Raw genomic sequence first — 22,457 nt, forward strand, 5'->3', positions numbered from 1 at the left:
CTGTCAGCAAGCAGCATCCATTCTACCATGAACCCAGTGTCCCTTTCTCCCTCACCCACCCCCTCCAACCCCATCCCATCCGTGCCTCTAGAAGGTGAAAAAGTACAAAGCAAGGGATCAGAGCTTTTCCGATTCTTCCCTGGTTATTAACTACCATTTGTCCCCTCAGAGGGCTGTCCCTCCCATTAACCCAACTGATGCTCTTTTCTCATGGTAATCAGCCTGCTGTTGCTGCTGCTGCCACCGCCGTCGCTGCCGCCACCACCGCTGCTGCCACCACCGCTGCTGCCCGAAGAGGTGCAAGGAATTGTGAGGGGGATTTTCAGAAGAGAAGACCTCCCTTGGACTCAAAAAACAGCAATCTCTCACTCACACACACTAAAATGGAGCGCAGACACACACTTGCACACACACACATCTTCCAAACAGGCAAGTGTGTGTGCTCTCACAGGCACCCACGTTCGCTCAATCATAAAGGCAAACATGAAACGTGCTGCCTCTCGACCACAGGGCATGGAAGTAATGTAAGGCAATGCATGGAAGTTAATGAGAAGAAGCTGGCTCAGTGGACTCAAGCAAAGACTGTGCTCAACTGAACAGAGCAGATCTGAAAGCTCAGGCAGCAGAATAACATGAATCATTAGATGGTTATGTCTGAGGAAAAAATATAAAGTAGGAGTACTGGAGTCTTGGAGTTTCTTGAGGGTTTTTTGTGCTTTAGAGTACACATAATCATTCTGAAAACACACATACTGATGGGAATTAGCGTGAGCTTCTGTGAATTTGTGGGGGAAAATACTATTATATTCAAATACCTTTGTTTTCATATATCATGTCACTGCATGTAAAAAAATAAAGCAGTCATCTTCTTCAACGCTCCACGTGTGAGAATTGAAATCTGGCTAATGCTCCATGGGGCGGATCCATCGTCAGCCGAACGCTTGTAGTGAGAGAGCAGCAAACATCAACACATGGGTCTCAACTTGCAGAGCGACCAGCAAAGGCATTGTCTCGTGACAACCTCACTTCCATTTCCTTATTATGTAGCTGGAGGCCTTGATGGTACATGCTTGGCTCAGACATGTAGGCGTGAAGTTGAAGGGAAAAACCTACCTAAAGTTCATTACATGCTGATCTGAATTTAGCCTTTTTAGCTACCTTTTATACCTGAAACGTGAGTATGACTTTTCTGACTGGTAGTCCAGCTATATCACATTATTCATATGAACTATAACAAAATGTTTGACTTGATTTATAGCTGCATGCACTGAAATTGTGTTTGTGGATTTAGTAGCAAGCAAAATATGAATTTGACCTTGAACCATTAGGCAGAAGTTATCTTCAGTTCGAAAACTTTATTGATCCCAGTAAAATAAATGAATTGACATCTTACTAAGTGACTCATCACATCATTTTCTACACAAATCAGCAGGATAACAAGGCAAGATTTATCGATATCAGTCGCTGATATTTATCTTTAATTGCACATCATTTTTGTACTCACTAGATGCACAAATATTGTGTAATAAAAAGCTGAAAGACTAACAGAGATTAGCTTTGTTTTCAAATAAGATTACTTTGTGTCGCAAAAATAACAACAGAAACAAAATAAAAATACTGAAAAAATATCAGCTATCAATCGAATTGCTAATTTAAACATCAGCATCAGTCTAGAGTTTCACAACCTATGCATGTCTAATATGTAGTGTATGTATTTTCTTAATAACTCGCAAAATGGCTAATAGCTTCTAAAAACGAATGTGACACGTCATGTGGTATTTATCCTACATTAACTGAAAAATCAATCAATCATTTTTGAGCCTTTATGTTTGTGGAAGTAAGTTGATCTTTTGGTTGTTGTTTTTTTGCTTTTAGGTTACATTGATCATCAATGTCTGGAATGATTTCTATGTTTAAAATAACAATCTAGCCAACAGCAGATGCTGACACAAATGTCCACATTTCTGTTCTTGTTAACTGTCCTAAAGTACTTTCCTTTCCTCACAGTATCTTTGAACATTTCCACGCTGCTACAAATGATGGAAAACAACAACAATACACAGATATATCAACAGCTGATACTTATGTTGGCCGATGTACTTCCATATTGTCATTTTTAGTGTGCTCAAATGACGATGGATAACTTGGTAATGGAAAACCGTGTATGCGTGTAGTGGAATCTCCCACTGTGGATGTGCACTTTCCTGTACAATCACAGGATGTCTGCTTATAGTTTATAAGTGATGTCATGAAAACAACTTAAATATCCCAAAGTTCAGCCAGAGTTCATGCTTTATGCAGAACAGGGAAAAAGTTTGCTAATCTTGAAATGTAATATTGCTGCAATAACAATATGAAATGCAAATGAAAAACACCAGAATGCAACAATCTCCCAATAGGAGAAACAGCTTTCTGTTCAGTCCTCTGCAAAGCTGACTACTTTAGGGTTACTTCCACCGTTGTTTGTGCTCATTTCCTCCCTCCTGAATGACAGTAAATACGTAAAAAGCGTGCAGCCAAATCAGAAACAAGTGCACAAACTGAACCCCCACACTGTGACCCCAACCACCCCGGCTCTTTGGCAGGGTCTTGGTTGTTATTTACCCCCCTCTTTCAAGGAAAAGCGCACACTCTCCCAGCAAAACATCCGAACTGTGACATAAACCACAACCTAGTGGACGGCTCGATTCAGACAGCAACAATGGCTTCAAGGTTCAAGGAGGGCGACTGAATATCGGTCGCAAAACTTATTTAAAGAATCTGTGATGGGCATAAACATCCGTGCACGTTTCAGCAAATTTGTTTTTTCCCCTCTGGTCAACAAACACACGCAACAGGACGTTCTCTCGACCTCCCTCTCCCGTGCAGCGGCACTGCACACTTGATGAATGTTCGAAAATTGCTTAAAAATCACAAGATCGCCGAAAACTTGCAAAACTACATCAAACGTCAACAGCGAGGGGCCGCTGCACAAAGTGCGCCGTGTGGAACAACTTTACAGATTGCGTTTGCAACATAATCATCGAGCAAAAACAAGAAAACGTTTAAAAAAAACTGAGGAAGAAGACGAGGCAGAAGAGACGATCGCGTAATTATAAATTAAATACCCAGGCTTCTTACACGGTGCCACTAAAGAAAAAATAGCGCAAAGTCCGATCGTGCGACGGTAACAACACGTTCACAACAATTCAAGTGTCACTTAGAGACAACTGAGGGCTGATACGAGGCTCGGAAAGTTGTAGCAAAGGCACACATGCAGACGGGAGGACGTGAAGCCACAATATGAGCGCTTAGAGGAAAAAAACGAGCAGTTTACCCACCAGAAAGTTTCCAGCATCGCATTAGTCAATTTCACAAGGACTCCCGGTAGCCTCCCATCCCGGACCGGACCAAAAACCCGCTGTGGGAGAGCCCACGCCACCGCTCCACGCTCTTTTCTCCTCCCGATCTGTTGCTTGGATATTTTTTCCGATTTTTCCCAATAATTTTTCTATATTCGGGGCCTGAGAGTGTGTCTGGCTCTCCTCAGGCTGCAGCGGAGTTATGGGGCGGTAAGCATTATGGGAGTGTGACGTCAGGCCACTTTCACAAACTTTTTTTTTTCTAACCAGCGACAGCTTTACTGGTTTTTCAGCAGCTTGCAGCCAGTCCTCCCAGTTAGCAGTACTAGTTTCAGTTATAACACCTGCAGCTTATCTTCACTCTGCGCATTGATTTTAAACAAGAAAACCTTTAAAACAATTAGAAAGATGTTTGAAAACAGAAGCTTCTACAATGTCTAAAATGCAGGCTGTGCCCAGACTTGAGTAAAGAGGGGAGGGCTTAGTTGTTAAGCTATGAATGCACTTGTTCGATGCTTTGCTTTTTCTTATTTTTATTTATCTTGTTTTTTTTAAGAAGCTCAACAATAATGAGGAAACCACTGATAATTTAAAAAAAAAAAAAGAATTTTCTGTTTATTAAATGTAGTATTTGTTTATTTCAGCCTTTTTGCTGGAATAACTACGTCAATATTTAGCTACAATGGGAGTCTGCGTTTTAAGAACCACCAAGAACATAAGATTTCTCATAACGCCACTTCATCATCATTTCGCTATTGTTATTTATAATTGGGGGGGGGGGGTGGATTCAACTTGAAAAACATTTTTACCCTTAAATGCGTTATAAAAAAGAATACAAAACCACTTTATTGAAATTAATGTGCTGGTATAATTAAGGTGCTTTTTAAAGGTATCAGAAAGTGAAAACATGGCGCCAGATAACGAGTAGGAGTTCCAGCCCACAAGCTGGAATGTGGATGATCACCCCGGGTCCCCACGTGCTGAAGGCTACCGGTGGTTGGTGGTGGTGGTGGTGGTCCCGTTGCTCTCTCTCCCATCTTGTGTGTCCTTTGGGGAAGGGGGAGGGGAGAAGGGTGAAAGAATTACTTCCAGGGCACATCAACTCGTTTCCTCATCACCCTAACTGCCTCTCCGGCACCACTTCCCAGCCCCTCCACAGGCTGCCAACGGTCCCACCGCCGAGCCCGCAGGGTGAACGTGTTTGTGCACAGCGCCGGAGTGAGTGAAATGAGAAGGGGTGTCTTCAATAATGCGGCATTTAAGTTCTTATGTTCTATTTTCATACAAAAAATAAAATACTGTTTTTAAAGATCAATACATATATTTGTGTAATTTTTGAATTGCATAAATGATTCAACTTATTCCGAAGCCTTTGCATCATGTTGAAGTGCAAAATGCTTTTATTAAACAGAAACACATGATTCAAAATCTTGCATTTAGGTGCTGACTGGCCAGTGAACAATTAAAATAAAAAATACATCACCATGCAGAATGCACTTATCCTGTTATTCGGATTTTCATGGGCAATTAGTCTAAATTGAAAAATTTCCGACAGAACATGAAAGCATCAAAAGCCTTTCGGCTTGTTCAATAAAGGGGAGCGGGGCAGAAAGTGTTTGTTGTTCGGGGCTGCTGTGCTGCACAACTACAATAGACGTACCTACTACAACGGTGTGCTGGAAAGAGCTTGCGGAAATGATGATGACGATGATGATGCTTTTTGTTTCCCGAACCACTTTTTTTTCCCGTTTTTTAAAGAAGAAGCTGCTTATAATAAGCCTATATTGTAAGTTGTTGTCTCGGACCTAAATGTTACTCCACTGGATCGGACCGGATATCTGTACCTGACGTCGCAGACTCGTTTATGTAAAACAGACAGGCTAAAAACCTCTTTAAACACGAATAGTGTTGAGATGTTTTGTTTTCTGTTCGTTTGTTTGTTTTGTTTTTTGTTTTTCAAAGTTTACTTTAAAAAGTCAGGTCGGTTTTTTGTATTCAAGCAGACTTTTTTTGGGGGGGGGGGGGGCAGTTAAATATTTAACTGTTAGACAAATAAAAGCAGGTCTGTCAACACAAGATCTGTAGGAATTAAAATTTCTCACAACAATTAATAGAACAAACGCATATTCAATAAAACCACATTTGTATAATTATTTTAAAGATTTTTTCATTATTAAAACAATTAAGCAACTGATACTAATAAAATATTCAGACAAACATAGAAAGCTCAGATTTAAAAATAGACAAATAAGGAAGTTATAAATAACATAAGGAAGGAAATAATTGCATTTTTATACCCATTTTTTTCTATTCATATTGGACATTTTTATTCTTAAATTAAGCCTAGACGTTCCATGAATTAATCTCTGAATACCAAGTGTAACAATTTGAAACTGTCCAAAAGCAATGACAAGTATGTACTTTGGATGAAATTATGTACTTTCTTTTGAATGCCAAAAGAAAGTACATAATTCTTCATTAAAGTTTGTTTAATGAAGAATTCTCTTTAACCTGATGCTACAGTTGTAGAAATTATCTGTGGATATAATAATGGTTTTAATGCTTTGAATGTAAAAAACTAGGAAAATCTTCCATTTTTGGACAATTTAAACCCTCAAAGGCCAAGGGCCGCTGGTCATGAGGTAGGGAAGTTGTGAGAATTTTTTATCTCCCAAAAACTACAAATACTACACTCTAGGTAATATTCTCAGAATATTCAAGGATTTTCCAACCAGGCTGTTAATTAAAATTGCCTTAGTCTGATAAATATTTGTGGGAATTAGGCACTTCAGCTGGAGTTCAAGCACTTGTGACTTAAAACTAATTAGTGCCATTTTAAGAGGGCCCTATTTTCTTTACTTTAACCACTTAAGGAGCAGGTGTCTTAAAAAATTGATCTGTTTAAAAATGTAAATAAACATTAAATCAAACTGAATCTTTAAATATATAAAATTTAGGAAAAAATGTTAATTTTGGATTTAATTCCAGCAAAAAGGATTTTAAAAAAGGTGGTGAAAACCCAGGAAAACTGATGCTTTAAAGATCACTTCAAGAACCTATAGGTTACTTAATAACCACTAGGATATTCAAACAGGTTATTAACATGTGATTTGGTAGAAAAAGAATGTCCTAAAGAGGTTGGGTCTTCTTTAAGTTAAAAGTAGCAAAGGTTCATTACACAAAAAAATCTCATAAGCAAATAGTTTAACAATTAAAGAACAACATCTCGATGTAAAACATGAACAGCTGGTAGACTTCACCATGTGTAGTAACATTAAAAGACCCCAGAAAAACCCTAACAAAGTAATGCACTTGTATTTTTTAGTACATTTGCAGTCTTACTGAGCAAAACGCTTCAGATGACATTTTAACTAAACACACATATAAGCATTTTCTCAGCTTCACATTCACGGCCAATTCAGAATCAGCAACGTCTCTAACGAGCATGTGTCAGACTAACAGGAGGAAACCTCATGTAGGCACAGGGAGCGCCTGCACTCATAAGAGCACCAACAAGGGTTTGAATCAGGAACCATCTTGTTGTCAGGTGACAGCACACCACTGTATTGAAACAAAAAGACAACCCAAAAACAAAAATGAGGCAACACACCATGCCACTGTTGTAGCTTTTTCTGAAATGTGTTTCTGGCGTCAAAATAAAAAAGGATATTTCTCATAAGCAGTTTGCGTCGTCTTTGCATATTTATTTTCATTATATACAAAATTAACAGATTAACTGCATTCAGTGTTTGTGAACTTTTTGCAGACTGGGCTGTAGGACTTTCTTTGACATCAGCTGTATATTTTGCTACCATCAGTTGTACTTTCACAAAGATTATACATTACAGATTTTACCTGTGGTACGACTAATGTATGACTAAATTCAGCTGACCACGCTGCCTTTGGTGGGATCTGATGTAACCGCTTTGGTTGTTTTTCCCCCTGCAGCTTCTTCTGTTAGGATCCTATAAAGCAAACAGAAACTGGACAAGAATAGATGATAGAGAAACAGAAGGTCTGAAGATGGATGAGGTGAGGCAATTTCCTGGCATAAACAGTGAGATTTCTTTCATTATGCCTTTGTTTGTTTATTTGGATTACAGTGTGGTTTGCTGCAACCGCAGTCAGGTTGATTGCAGTTGTTGCGTGGTGGGCTGTTATTTACATCTGTGGAGCAATTTTTACTAACCTATGAAATGCCACAACATGACATCCTCTGATTCCTCTGTCTTTTTCTCAGCCCTGTAGACCATGCAGGAAAAGCCCTCACATGCACAGCAGCAGCCACCACTCCCCTGCATGTTTCTGGCTACCACACACCTAATCAGTCCTGATTAGATGCACTGTGAGGGACGAGGAAGCCAGAAGTTTCCTTTGAGAAGTTCTGATGACAGGACAGAAGAAAGCAATGGGCTCCCTTAAATAAAGCCTTCATCAGGCTCTGGGAAGAAACATGTGGCTCTGTTTATGGCAGGGTATACCAGTGTTCTGTTCTCCAACTGATCTTGCAGTGTCATCTTGATTTACCTCCTTCCTTTAGCACGCTTTACTTCACAGCTATTACTTTAACACCGTCAGCTTCATATAGACGCACGCTCAAGCTCCTCTGTAAGTACACATGCACCTCTAAACTTAACGTATTGTGGCAAGCACTCACACACCCATCTACACAAACCAAAGAGATCCAAAATCAGCATCAGCAAGCACAATAGCAATTAGTAAGGGGGACAATTTGTTCACATCTGGAGTGGATTTGCTTGCCACCAGAATACCCAGCAATCTCTTCTTTCAGGGTCTGGCACAGTGGGAAATGACTATGTGTGTTTTTATGTGTTTTGTTTAAAACAGATGGGCGGTTTACATTAGTGGGGATGGGTGATAAACAGCTTAGGAGGGATGGTGGGGAACCACCAGGACATCATTGTCCCGTCCAGCTACACAGAAATGGCTGAGCATTCGACTGAAAGCTAGACAGAGACGATACATCTGCATGATGTAACCACTGAGCATTTGGTGTGTGATAATTTCTGGGCAGAAGTTCTCTGCGATGAGGTGGGGTGTCAAGTCACAGAGAGCAAACATCAGAGTTCTGCAGGAGGTTGATAAGGTAGATGGGTGGAGCTGCAGAGCTGTCCAGTTACACAGTCATCAGTTACATCATGAAGGCACTCTGCCCCAAAAATTATTTTAAAAAAGAGTTTTAAATTAATAGTTAATGAAAATACTCAGTCATGAAATGATTTATTTTTTTTGCTTTATATGCAAAAACAGGACAAAAACAACACTTATTGAACAGAATAAGTGTATCTGATAATGTGCTTGAGGGAGTGTTTGTAGGTGTGCACAGTTTTAGTAAGCCCAGAGGTAAAAATTTGTGAAAGAGAATGAAAAAATAAGAAAGGCAAGATGAATAACTATATAAATAAAGCCAATAATAATGAAATAAGAAGAAATGAATAGTAGAAAGATACTGTCAAGTTCTGTCTGTCTTCCAAGTCACTGCACTTATAAATAAAAGTCTGTTTCACATAGTAACATGTTGAAATAAGCACTGTGAGAAACTCTGAGGGAAAGTGTTTATATTTACTACACTGTTAAAAATGAAGTAATGTAAATAATGTTATATTTATGTGATAATTATTGTATGAATTAAATATTGTCACTTCTGGCGTACCCTGTACATTTGTCAGTATTCTTGGCAATACTGAGAATCAAGTAGTTTTGGTGCATAACTTAATCAAACAGGAAGTGAAAGGAACATACTGCATATCCAGGTTCAAAGGCTTGCAAGTCAGAGCACCTGCCTACACATTTGCTGTTTAAAAGCACAGTAATGTGAGTATCAGTTATAAGTTTACAAAACCGGTACAAAAAACATTCTGAACCATTTAAAAGGTTTTAGAATCACTTGTAGCTTTATCCAGATGTTCAGATGGCTTAGCTTAATTAGTTTAATTATCTACTTACCTTTCATTAATGTCCGTTATTGTGGGAACAACCAAAGTCTTATGTTACAGTCTTCATGTATGCCACTCAGACACACTAGGGCAAATGGGATATTTGTGTTTAAACAGAAAAATAAAGTTTGTTAATCTATCTATCTATCTATCTATCTATCTATCTATCTATCTATCTATCTATCTCTCTCTCTCTCTCTCTCTCTCTCTCTCTATATATATATATATATATATATATATATATATATATATATATATATATATATTACTACTTTCTTAGTGTTTTAGTGTTTTAGTCCAGCTTCATTTGAAGAGGGGCTTTTAGCATTTACAGTTTTAAAGGTTTAAAATATATTGTTTCAAATGTTGATTTTTGTTTAGTTGTTATTAGTTTCATGATTAACAGTCTCAGCGCTTGTTATGACAGTAGTGGTATTTTTAAGCCTTTATGACGTACAGACATGTCTCAAACATGCACTAAAGTCTTCTGTTGTGTTAACAAATTCAATCAAACTGACAAAGATATTTCTCATGTGTTTTAATTTTACTTTAGTTTGTTTTCAAATCTAACCTTTTCACTAGTCTAAACCTTTCTAGTGCATTCAGTTTTTATCCATGTCAGTAAATTATTATTAGCATGTATTACTAACATTTTCTAGAGGTAGATATTGCATTTTTGTTTGTTTTGGCATGTCCACGTTTAAATTTAAATAAATCTGTCAAGTGAGAAATATTTCTTATCATTAATAGCTTTAATGCTGCAAACTTTAGAATAGACTTTAAAGAGATAGTTTGGCTTTTTCCAATTTCATTAATAAGATAAATTTCCTAACATCAGTTTTGATACTTTGTGTGTTGCTTTTTGTTACATTCAGTCTACGTGTAGCTACAGCAGATTACTGAGAGGAACCAACAGACCAAAATAAAATAAGATAAAACACACACAAAGCTTAACATCCCTAAATACAAGAAAACCTTGAAGGTGAAACAGGTTTCTCTTAATTTTTCTCTATATCACTAAAGCAAACTGCTTCTAATAGATGGACCTACAGCAGCTGGAAACTAAAGAAAATCAACAGTAAACAGTTATTAAATTTGACCCATTTTCTACTACTTTTAAATTTAAATAAATCTTGAAAACCAGAATGAAATTGTAGGTGAAGTCAAAAGTAAAACTAAATATGAAAATCTGGTTAAAATGCAGGTAAATTAAGTTTTAAAAAAAATGTTTTTTTTAAATCAGAGGTTTGGAGCAATCTTTAATACTTGAAATGACACTTAAAAGTTAAATCTTTATAATCAAAATTACTTTAAAATTACTTTAAAAATACTTGGTTTCCAGAACTTGTCAGGCTTGCCGTTTTCACAGCAGACAAGTCCTCTTACAGCATGGATTTCATTGGTTTTTCCAAGTAATTTTTCTTGTCTTGAGCAACATTGGAGTAGTCCATCACAGTAAAATTTCTCTCAGCTTGCTGATACTAAGCTCTCTTGTAGCATCACCTGCAGGATTTCCATTTCCTCTATAATAGTTCCACTGGGTAGGTTCAGTTAAACTCTTTTCCACATCCCCTGTTTAGTCGAACTCTATATCTTCTCCAAAGTTTAACTTGGCTCTCTTCTATGTCAAGGTGTGTCAAGATATATTTACTATGTCTAGCTACAATAAGAGCACCTAGCCATTCCAGGCTGAGTAGGGTAAAGTTTTTTAGGTGCATCTGTTGTTTTAAATGTTTTCCAAGTTCATTACCAGTTTTACTTAATGCCTTTATCACAGAGGAATGGGTTGGAAAAACTCTTTCTCAGGTTTAGGCATTAACTTTTGCATCTTAAAACTCACTGAAGAAAGAAAATAGGAGGACTGTTTCTATTCTGTTTGTTCACAGAGTATTCACCCGGACAAAAAACATACCTCAGATAGTTCATGGACAACTGGTGTGTGTAACGCGATGCCTTTGAAGAGGTGTGTTTTTTTCTTCACCTCCATAGTTACAACATGGAGTTTTATTATATTTAAAAACACATAAACAAACAAAAAAGCTTTTATTATTGACACTCTTTTCTTCTACGTGGACAAATTTGTCAGAAAAACCTGTTTAACATGTGACAGCTCTGCATGCTAGATCTGTAAAATGACAGCACACCATACAGATTTCAGCTGAACTGAAAGCTGGGTTGTCAGGAACAACACATAAAGGTCAACAGGAGGAGGGTTGTTTTGAGGTTGACTACCTTATTTCCCTCTTGTGAAAGGCCACAAACAGTGTAGAATATGAAAGAAGTTAAAAACATAGCAGACAAATGGGGAAACATAAGTGGCATGTATGCATGTGTAGATGTTCTAATACTGAATACTACTAACTGAAAGCTTCTTCCTCTGCAGCTTGAAGAGTCGAAAAAGGAAATGAAACTGATAAAACCTTGGATAGTGAGGAAGAGCTGCACAAAAACTAAAATGCAAAAAAAGTTAGGTGAACATTTTTATGTTTGTTTGATTGTTGTGATCCTGTCACCTCAAGGAAGTCTCACGCTCTCTCTCCCTGTCTCACCAACTTTTTGTCTTTTTCTCAAACTCCGGCAGTGAGTTGTGGTTCTTTGTATTGTTATCTTCGCTGTCATCTGTAACAATGAGAAACAGTGTGTGTTCAAGGGATGGGGGAGGAGCAGACATCAAGAACGACACAGGAAAAGAGGGAAAGAGCAGCCAGCTGTTGAGCATCAGAGAAAAGAAAAACGAGAGTGATTGAGTACAAAGAGAGAATCGTTAGAACGGGTTGGCTGACCTGGAGGATGCAAAGGGATTAAGAATCCCTGAAAGCCCAACTAGAAAACCTCAGAGTCCTTTTCGTGTGAAACTCACAAAAAAAGTTCTGGACTTTGGTTATAATTTAAAAATATATAGTCTGTCTACTGTTTTAGCTGTTTTATGTAGATGTACATGTTTAGTTGTCCTTGGAGTAATTATAAAAAACAAACTATATGCAGATCATTCCAGTTGTGTCGCTCAGCCGCTTAGCTGTGCATAACAATCTCTTTATTGTGACATATTTAAGCAATTATCGGTTGATTCGGTCAAACAAGGCAGGCTGGCAGAGAATCATCTAAATAAAAGTAACAAAAGTTTGAGACCGCACCCAGGCCACATGTTGTCATGCCTACCCAGTACACTTGGTCTGGGCATGTTGAGCACACATGTGAACCTCTAATGACGAACACATAATGACAACACTCTGGGAGTGCTGCCCCTTCTCCCATCTGAGTCTTTATCACTGGATGTAGCATTGATTGGCTCCATCTGATTTACACCTGGGAATCTCAGGCAAAGCAGCAAGGACTAATGCAATATTTCTTTTCTCATACTGTGAACTCTGTGTGACCCCCTTCTTTGTCAGTCTGCAGGAATGATCAAAAGAGAAGTAGCAAACGCTTATTGTATGCTTTAAACCCATGATTTTCTTCCTAACTCAAAATATGTGCTGACACCCAGCGTTGTTCATTTTTAAAGGGTTAGTTCTACAGTTAGTTAATGCTATTCCTGTATGATTACTGTACATCCACTGTTTACTTCAACCATGCACTGTATATAAAGATAATGTTCTGTCTATATAATCACTGTTTTCAGCCAGCACTGCACTAACAGAATTTTGACTATGTTTAATCCAAAATCTGTTAAAACCAGACTATGATTTATAGACATTTTACATAAAAACATTACAATATATACAATGTATAACTTTGATAGGGCACAGAACTGTAAATAAAATAGGAGGTTCTAAACAAACAGAGCCATTCTAGTTGTTAAAAGCCACCACCGCTCACCCAATGACCAACTTGTACACATTATGAATGAAAAATTCAGCTTTAGTCTCAAAGCATAATGTTTCCACCTCCATGCTCGAGAGTATGATATTCTTTGGGATTTGGCATTTCTTTTCTTCAAACACATCAGGTCAAGTTGATGCCAAAAAAAAAAGGATTTTGGAGAACCCCCTTTGGAGAACAAACCTGTGGAGAATAAGGCAATATTTATGAAACCCTCTACCGCAACAATGATTTGGAGCAGAGCAATTTACAGTTGTGTAAATAAATGCTTTCAGGTGCATCAGCTGTGGTTAACAGCAGGCTAGGAGCTAGAGGTACTGTTTTTCTCATGGACAATTGCAAAACGTAAATTAACACTTTTTGTTTAACACATGGTTAAAAAGTGATACGACTTCTCAGATATTCATTTTGGGAATATGGCTGATGTCTCAGTTTAGATAGAAATGGGCTACACTTCACCCTGATGAAAATAAATCATTCATTATTCAAGCATCATTTTGTATTTGCATTTTCTGCTTATAAGATGGTTTAGAATGTAACTGCAATGTTATTTCCTGTATTCCCTCAAAATCTCAGTTAGCTGCTAGCTTTAAGCAAAAGAGTCCTGTATGAACACAGTTGGATTTTTTAAGTTTTGAATCTTCAGTTTCCTCTTCTTAGCTGATAGGAGTGGCACCAGGTGTGATCTTTTGCCACTGTAGCCCATCTGCTTCAAGGTGTGTTCAGAGATAATCTTCTGCATACCTTGATTGAAGCAAATGGTTATTTCAGCTACTGCTGCCTTCCTACCAGCTCAAGGCACTCTGGCCATTATGGGTCAGAGTAGAAGGCATTTTTAACCCAGAAAACTGCCACCCACTTGATATTTTCTGTTTTTCCACACCATTCTCTGAGGTGATTGTTGTAAAAATCCCAGCAGACCAACAAGTATGCCAACTAAACAGTTTTGTCTTCATCCTTTTCAAACACGACAAACATTTTGTTCATATTCACTGCAACATCTTAGTTATTCCAAATTTTAGATAAAACAGTTGAATAAATCACAAAACTATCAAATCAAATGTGCAGAGCTAACTGCTGTGGCAAACCCTTGTGCAACTGAAAGGATCTTCTATTTGGTTCAGATTTGAGTCATTTTACTTTTTTTAATCATTTTGAAGTTTGGACTGTTTTGTGAAGGTGCTGCTTCAGTTCAGTTGATGGTAAATGGACTGGGGGTTATACAGCGCTTTTCTACTCATCTGAGCATTCAAAGCGCTTTACGAAACTTGTGCATTCACCCAAGCACATCTTTCTAAGTGCTTCATAGCTAACATTCACATGGCTGCATCGGAGAGTAATTAGTATCTTGCCCAAGTAAACTAGGGGAAGCCAGGAATCGAACCACCAACCTTCCAATCAGTGGATGACCTGCTCTACCACCTGAGCTACAGTGGGTGGCTGTGGGTGGCTGTAGCTCAGGTTTTAGAGCAGGTTTTTTGATCTTTAAAAACTGAATGTGAAGACAATCACCAATGTCATTCATAAAGAAAATAATAGTTAGATGCAATAATGTACAAAATTGGCTCTATTGCTTATGTTTAAATCGGTTCTACTGTTGCTTATTTAGTAAGTAAGAGTTAATTCTTTAGAACCTGGGCGCCAAACATAAGGCCAAGCTGATTCTGGCCCCCATTTCCAAAGAAATCCCCCCCCCCTCCCTTTCCAAAGTAATTAAGTAATAGATAAACAATAATAATTAAAACACAGGTAAGTTCCTGTTTTTTCACAGAAATTTTTATTTTTTACAATGAAAAAAATACATTTTCTGTTAATTATTGTGAATTACATCTGGGCATTTCTACAGCAGCATTTCTGCATCATACAGGAAAACTGAGATGTATTGTTGAAATCCCTTTCCTTATACTAAATGGGGTTAAATATGTAGTTAAACATCTTTAATCTGACAAAAAGTTTCACTGTTTCAAATCCCTAAAATGTCAAACTGCGAGGAATAGCTACCTGATATTTTATGATCTTCGTATTTCTTTTCTACTTGGATATACACCCATTTTGTTCGATAAAGACCAAAGATTTTACCAGGAGTGCACTTTAGCACCAGTGCAGTAGGTGGCAGCAAAGTTTGAGTTGAACTATTGAAAGAAACCCAAGGAATTGTGGGATGTGACATGAAGCACAATGGCGGTTAAACAACAGAACATTGACGGTCTTTCACTAAAATGTTTATTCTTATCACTTCTACTCCAAACTTGTCGAACCTTTGCCGAAGAGCTGCAGTGGGATGCGAATGGCTACGTTTTGTACTGCCCGTGCATGGGTAAATCATTCTTTGTAGCTACATGCGCTCATTCTGCCGGAGTAACACAGTTAGCGAGTTCAAAAGTTTTTCATGCCCATGTATGAGTTCACAGAGCCAGGAGCTGTCCCAGGGGGTGCTTGTTATTTCGGAGGTAGTGTTTTTACAGTGAAGCTGAGTAGAGAGGACCTTATAAAAATAAACGCTGAACTTGGAGAACATTTGAGCAGCTAAAATATATGTCTTTGTATGCTCAGACAGGAGGGGCGCTTTCAGCCCTTAGAGCGAATGAAATAAGAAATACTAATCATTCCTACTACTAATGAAGTAAGAAACTTACTTAAATCAAGGACATTGCAAAAATTAACAGAAGAGCTGTACGCAAAAACACAAGTTGGCATCTCCGTAAAATTTGTCAGCTGATTAAGCATGATCTGTTCTAAAATTAGTTTTCTACTACACGCTTCCCTTCCATTAATGCACTTACGAGACAGCGATGCCGTGACCTGCTGTTGCTTACCAACAATAAGATTTAGTAAATTTAGAACAGATATTAAGAATGTAAAAGTGTGTGTATGTATATATACTCATAACAGCGGCTTACAGACATTTTCGTAGTTTTCCTAGCTTTTGGCCATCCATTGCAATGAAATGACTATAATGTAGTTATGTTTTCATGCCTCGTTAACTTGTTTAAACAACGAACTTCCTTGTAGTAAATGTATGTCACACATGCCATGTGAAGGAGCACAAAGTTTACACTGATAGATAAGTGCAACTTTATGCACATTATGCATGTTATTCAGGTCGCTTTGGAAACCAGGCTGACCACTTCCTAGGATCTCTGGCCTTTGCAAAGATGTTGAACCGAACCCTGGCAGTCCCTCCCTGGATAGTGTACCGCCATCACACACACCCCTACACCAATGTAAGTCCAGGCAGCAAGGTGAGAGCAAAGCTGTTGTTAAGTGTACTGTGTGGTGTACTTTTAGTATCCCTTTGGGAAGTATCAGAGGTACTGGTCACACGCTGTATATCAGAACAAATGACATAAAGCTATTTTTCACACATGCACTGCAGCCCTAAGCTTTAGTAGCAGGTACTTGTCAAAAATATACATAAATAGCTAGAGCATATCTGTCTAACACAAATGTGATTTTGTTAAAGCTATTACACACCAAGTCTTAAGGTGGCTGTGTTGTTTTATTCCACTCTTATGTATTCTGTTCAGGTCCATGTTCCCTACAGCGAGTTCTTCGTGCTGGAGGCTTTGTCTGCCTACCACCGTGTGATCAGCTTGGAGGACTTCATGGAGAAGCTAGCCCCCAAATACTGGCCTTCAGGACAGAGGAATGCCTACTGCTTTGAGACGGCGGCCCATCGGAGTAAGGACAAGAAGTCCTGCCCAATGAAGGTGAATTAGAATCTAAAAGAAACCTTATCTGGCTTAATGTGATTAGCCACAGGTGAAATGCTGCCCTCTGGCGGTCCACGGACAGTCCACAGATTATATATTGTATATTGATCAGAAGCTCCTGTTTGAACATTCTAATATGGCCAGATTATCCCGATTTATTTTTTCAGGATGGGAACCCATTTGGGCCATTCTGGGACTATGCCGGTGTGGACTTTGACAAGTCTGTCTTATTTGGTGGGATTTCCTTCAGTGCCTATCACCAACCTCAGTGGATGAAGAAGTGAGTACATGTCAGTGCAGGTATACACAGAATTATTAAAGGTGACATAAAACATTAAAAAAAACCTACCTCATTCACTATTCCACTGTTTCATGCTCTTGGGTTAGGTTTCCTCCCTTTGAGCACCCTGTCCTGGCCATGCCTGGGGCTCCAGCTCAGTTTCCAGTGATAGAAGAGCATGTGGGCCTGCAGCGCTATATAGTTTGGTCAGACAAGATGGTGAAGGAGGGAGAAGAGCACATTGCCACCTTGCTGACCAGGCCATATGTTGGCATCCATCTGAGGATTGGCATAGACTGGGTGAGATAAGCTTGACAAGCCCTGGACACAGAGGGTTTTATTCACATGCTCTCTTATGTGCAGCCCCTCAGTCTGAAAAAGTGAGTTGTTTTAGCTCCTTTTCCTTCAGAGCCACAGATCTCTTAATTGGCTAGCACTTGCAAACAGAAGGTTGGGTGGGCTTCTGGGTGAATTCATGTGCTGCATCACAGACATACCTGTGATGGTCCAAGTGTCTCTGCACAGTCTGTTTTTCATGAGAGAGCTAAATTGGCCATAGGTATGAATGTCAGTGTGAATGGTTATCCGTTTCAGTCCCAATCTGGGTTTGTTCATAGCAGTAAATGAATATTCATTCAGTGCATCATTGAGGCTCAATTCAATTTTATTTATATAGCGCCAAATCACAACAACAGTCGCCTCAAGGCACTTTATATTGTACAGTAGATTCTACAATAATAGATACAGAGAAAAACCCAACAGTCACATGACCCCTATGAGCAAGGTCTTTGGTGACAGTGGGAAGGAAAAACTCCCTTTTAACAGGAAGAAACCTCCGGCAGAACCCAGCTCAGGGAGGGGCGGGGCCATCTTCTCTCACCCCAACCAGGGTGAGAGAAGGAAGGCAAGGCTCAGTGATGACTGACTAAAATCTACTGACAACCAATGTTCCCTCTAGTTGTTTAGGAAGGGGGGGAAGTTTTAGGAGTGACGGCGGCGTTTTGAGATGTGAGAGATTTGAGATGTTTAGCGCAAATCTTGTGTAGTTAGTGTGTAATGTAGTCAATAGTTTTGTTGTGTGTGTCAGAACAATGAGGTGTTACAGGAGTGATACATCTCCTGTTGTCAGGCCTGCAGGTATCAGGCTGTTGTTCTCCTTTATCTCATAGTGGACAGAAATTATTTTTTGGAATGGCACAAATAATTTGTGTGGCATCAAATTTGATGCAGAACAGCTGATTGTTCTGTAAATAGTTTGAAATGTTTATTTTAAAAAATGCCTTGGCTGCATTTTTAGGTAAACAGCTGCAAAAACCTTTGTTTGCATAACTCAGTTACTTTTTTGAAGAAGTAACTATATAATTAATTGCCCAACATTGGTCATTATATACTGTATTTTGCAGACAGAGAGTTACAGGACTCTGTCCCAGATGCCCAGTCTCCCAGACTCATACTCATAATACAAGTCAGAGCTTTATAAAAAAAAGAAAAGAAAAAAAGAAAGAAAGTGTGTTGTTTTCCAAATTGGAGTTCAAGTTATTTTTACTTAACATACTACACAGGTCACGAACAAGATTTTTTTTAATTTTCATTGTAAGTGGGCTAAAGCAGTTAATTAAAAGTAGTATAACATAAATGTAAATGCTGTAATTTGATTATTTTAATAAACCATGTAACTTGGATGGATTCGATACTGGCGTGAAAACAGTGCACACGTCTGCTGTTGGTCACAGTGGTCCAACGGGGTCTCAGGGAGTTTGTGTGTTCGCTCAGACACATCAAAAATTATAGGGAACATTGCTGACAACAGAGGAGGAGCAAGCCCATAAAAGAAACTATGCGGAAATGAAACAAGGACACAAATGAGGTCGATAAATGAAATATTTGTATTCATTTTTTTCCCCTTTGGCTCATTGTATCCATATATTGTGAGGGAACAGTCAAACCTTATAGTCTGTACAGTTTATATTCTAACTTTTTAATCTTTGTCTCCTTTTCTAGCAAAATGCCTGCAAACTGCTGAAGAATGGCGATGCAGGACCTCATTTCATGGCCTCCCCTCAGTGCGTCGGGTATAACCGTCAAAAAGCCCTGCCCCTCACTATGGCCATGTGTCTCCCTGACCTAACTGAGATTCGTGGGGCTGTCAAGCTGTGGGTAAAGAAGACCAACGCCCGTTCTGTCTACATCGCCACAGACTCTGAATCGCACAGTCAGGACATTGAAAAGCTCTTCAAAGGCAAGGTGGGTTCTTGTGTGGAGAATTCATAAGTCTGTCATAAGCTTGTTTTGGCATCTTTGTCCTTAATGCTAACTTGAGGGGCTGGGAGGTTTGTGAGAACTTAAGAACCTTTCAAACTCTTTACAGAGTCACTAAAAATAATCTGGCTGGCTGTGAGCCCAGAAGCTTCACCCACATGCCGTTTATGAGGGGCAGCCAGTTAGAAAATGCTGGTTTAAAGGGAGGAGCTAATTTCATACTCCATTTACCTTAGAAGTCAGATAGTCAGATCCCAGCTTCAGTATCTCACAGCTGATTACGTTCATGCCACCATCTTGAATTGTGAAGTCGGGGTTGGTGTGGCTGCTGAGGTGGTGTTCCAGTTGTTAATTCAGACTGGGGACTGGATATTCTGACTTCAAATGGAACGCATCATAAAGCTACTCATTTTTTTACATATGTAATCTATAGGACGATAAAATATTTGAAAGCTGCATGTGACCTTACTCCATTATACTTCAATTTTGTATTTTTCTTTTTTGTAGTAAAGACATTTCCACCATAAAGTGATACATAAAAGCTACAATTTTTGTACCTCTAAGAGGAGGAATTCCCTGCTTTAAGACCCGAAGATCTGGAGCGAGACCTGAAGGAAAGCCCGTCTAATTTGTGGTTTCCACTGTGACCTCTGCAGGTGAAAGTGGTGAGTCTTCAGCCAGACTTTGCCCAGATGGACTTGTACATCTTAGGCCAGTCTGACCACTTCATTGGCAACTGCGTTTCCTCCTTCTCTGCCTTTGTGAAGAGAGAGCGGGACGTCCGCAGCCTTCCCTCCTCCTTCTTCGGTATGGACAAGCCGGGGAAATCAAATGCCAAAGAAGAGCTCTGATTGTCAGGCGTTCGTCCTCTGAACACTGATTCTAATTACATGTCATGAGGAGGCGAGAGAGTGTTCAAATCTCACACAATGGTTCACAATGTGTCCAGTAAGATTATAAATTAAGGCTACACGCATGTCTACTTTCAGAATGGGTTATGTGTGTTAAAACATGGAGAGTGCTGCTATCAGGAAACACTATTTAAATAAACGCTATTATAATGCAAATACAGTTTTTTAGGGAGTAAAAAACTGTTAAATTAGCAGATGTTTTAACAGTGTTCATCAGTCAGCCACACATTCACTCTGAGCTGTTTGTGGTACACAAGTGGAACCTATACTGCAATGAGGAGGCATAAATGTATACTGTAAGGACTGTCTGAAATACCAGTTTTTAGGCTCTGCATCTATGGGATAATCAACAGAATGTTCAGGGTTTCAACCAACAGGGGTTGGCAGCTGAACATGGCTTAAAAGTATAAGCAGAACCCCCTCCCCATTTTTACATTTAGTCAGAAAAAAAGTTATTAGACAGCAAGCATCAAGTGATCTAATGTCTTTGTTCCCTTTCATGTTTGTGCATCAACCTTTTTTGGTTCCCCATACTGAAGCCAGTTTTCCTTTCCTGAGGAAAACACGCCACTTCCCTAACATTTCCTTTAGGTACTGCCTTCAACAAACTGTAAAAGAGTGAATGCACACTCAGCAGTGACGCTCTGCTGCTCTTTCCTTTCCTTCCTCTATAACTTCCATAACATGGAGATCACAGTAACTGAGCCTGCTGTATATACCAGTTCGAGAGAGGGGAAGAGGAGACATTACCTCTCAGTTTAAAGGTCTCAGGACCAAAATCCATATGTGAACACCTGCACTGAAAGTTGTAATTTTGTTGATGTTTAAGGGAATTTAGATGTGCATACATGTGACGATGTATGTTAAGCTGGTAAACGCAATGATTTTGAAGTCAAATGTTTTTCATGTCTTTTTTTAAATCAATAAAGTCATGCACACTTTTTTTCTGAAGGACCAGCAGCCTGTTTACTTCCCTCTGGAAGCTTAGCTTTGAATCAGTTTGTCAAATCAGTGAACAGGCTAAGCATGTGGGGCCTTTATAAGTATTTTTCATAATGTGAGCTTGGATATTTTTTTATTCACAGCTGAATAAAGTTAATTTTAAGTTGTACATTTTGTGTATTCTTCAGTGTAATATACTATGCTTTCACATAATTACAAAATATATCTTAACTATATCCTACTTGCACCATTAAGTTCAGTTTTAATTATATTGCACCAATTCACAAAAAGTCACATTGTGGTGTTTTAGGGTAACAATAGTATTAAGAAGAATCCTCAATAATCAGAAGATGCCCAATATACAAGCACTTGGTGACAGTAGGAAGGAAAAACTCAATTTTAACAGGAAGGAAATTCAAGCAGAACCAGGCTCAGAGAGGAAATCTACCACAATTGGCTGGTGACAGAGAGGAGAGCAGAGAGACACTGGGGGAGAAATGGCACACTATGGGATAGACAGAGTTTAATGATTACTATTAGTTAAATGGATAATATGTCAAACTCTGAACACTGATTTGCAAATTATGGAATTTTTAGTAAAGAGGTAGGAATAAGTAAGTGTAAACTTCATTCTACTCCTTTGAGTATAGACGTATGGATGTAGAGATATTCATGATAACTTCACGTCTTTGTGTGTTTGCAAAGTTTTTCTTTTTCTTGTTATTTTAGCTATATTTACATATTAGAAATAAACACTGTTTTATTCTACTCTAATAGTGGCATATAAACAGAGAGGGTGAATGAAGTGAATATGTTAAGCTAAAACAGCATAACCTTTTCTTGAAAATGAACAGTTTTTGCACAAATCTGAACTCAAATCTCTTCTTAAATCTAGTTTCTTTCAGTTTGGCTTTTTTTTTTTAGTTCTTTTGTTTTTTTTCCCGCAGTTTCCAAGAAGAGCACTCGGAAAGGCTGCTCCGTTTGTGCCACAAGTTCATTCAAGATTCTTTATTTGTCACATGCATAGTTTTACTAGAGTTTACTAGACTTTAGAGTACGACGTGCACTGAAACGGTCCTCTACTACTGTGCATAAACAGGATATTATATACAGTAAATAGTTAATTATAAACATTAAGTATATTAAATAAAACAATCTGGAAATTTTACATTTAAAGTCTGAAAATGTACATTGTGCCAGTGGAATGTTAAAGTGTCTCGTGCATACATTAC

At 38.6% G+C, this 22,457-nt stretch overlaps 2 protein-coding genes and 1 long non-coding RNA gene across 5 annotated transcripts in view; 2 read left to right on the forward strand and 1 right to left on the reverse strand.

The window, feature by feature from the left end:
• Positions 1 to 3,678, reverse strand: part of plagl2 (pleiomorphic adenoma gene-like 2) — a 52,147-nt gene extending 48,469 nt beyond the window's left edge. For 2 of the 3 annotated variants that reach the window (XM_085259790.1, XM_085259789.1), the window contains exon 1: positions 3,321 to 3,677. The gene's annotated coding sequence lies outside the window, so the exon portion shown is untranslated. Of the gene's footprint in view, positions 1 to 3,320 lie in introns of all 3 variants that reach the window. The other variant, XM_085259791.1, reaches the window with a different exon arrangement.
• A 1,283-nt stretch (positions 3,679 to 4,961) lies between these two features.
• Positions 4,962 to 9,489, forward strand: LOC146550586 (uncharacterized). Its single transcript, XR_014890176.1, has 3 exons — positions 4,962 to 5,127; positions 7,290 to 7,373; positions 7,582 to 9,489. It is a non-coding gene; the product is annotated as an uncharacterized LOC146550586 (long non-coding RNA).
• Positions 9,490 to 15,281: 5,792 nt separating this feature from the next.
• On the forward strand, positions 15,282 to 21,394 carry pofut1 (protein O-fucosyltransferase 1). The gene is made up of 7 exons (XM_085260497.1): positions 15,282 to 15,437; positions 16,223 to 16,344; positions 16,648 to 16,830; positions 17,001 to 17,113; positions 17,221 to 17,413; positions 19,115 to 19,357; positions 20,029 to 21,394. The coding sequence occupies exons 1-7, from the start codon at positions 15,299 to 15,301 to the stop codon at positions 20,221 to 20,223; spliced, it is 1,188 nt and encodes a 395-aa protein (XP_085116623.1). The 5' UTR covers positions 15,282 to 15,298; the 3' UTR covers positions 20,224 to 21,394.
• Positions 21,395 to 22,457: the final 1,063 nt, after the last annotated feature.

The sequence above is a fragment of the Mchenga conophoros genome, linkage group LG20 (assembly GCF_057382185.1).
Source record: "Mchenga conophoros isolate Kocher_MC1m ecotype Shallow Benthic linkage group LG20, M_conophoros_male_GT1.1, whole genome shotgun sequence".
Lineage (NCBI taxonomy): Eukaryota > Metazoa > Chordata > Actinopteri > Cichliformes > Cichlidae > Mchenga > Mchenga conophoros.

What these genes read in the sequence shown, in the direction of transcription:
- pofut1 (XM_085260497.1), top strand. Translation starts at nt 15,299, where the DNA reads ATGGCGGTTAAACAACAGAACATTGACGGTCTTTCACTAAAATGTTTA. An exon ending in TTTGTACTGCCCGTGCATGG is followed by an intron (nt 15,438 to 16,222) that starts GTAAATCATTCT and finishes CATGTTATTCAG; the next exon opens with GTCGCTTTGGAAACCAGGCT. An exon ending in CAACCTCAGTGGATGAAGAA is followed by an intron (nt 17,114 to 17,220) that starts GTGAGTACATGT and finishes CTCTTGGGTTAG; the next exon opens with GTTTCCTCCCTTTGAGCACC.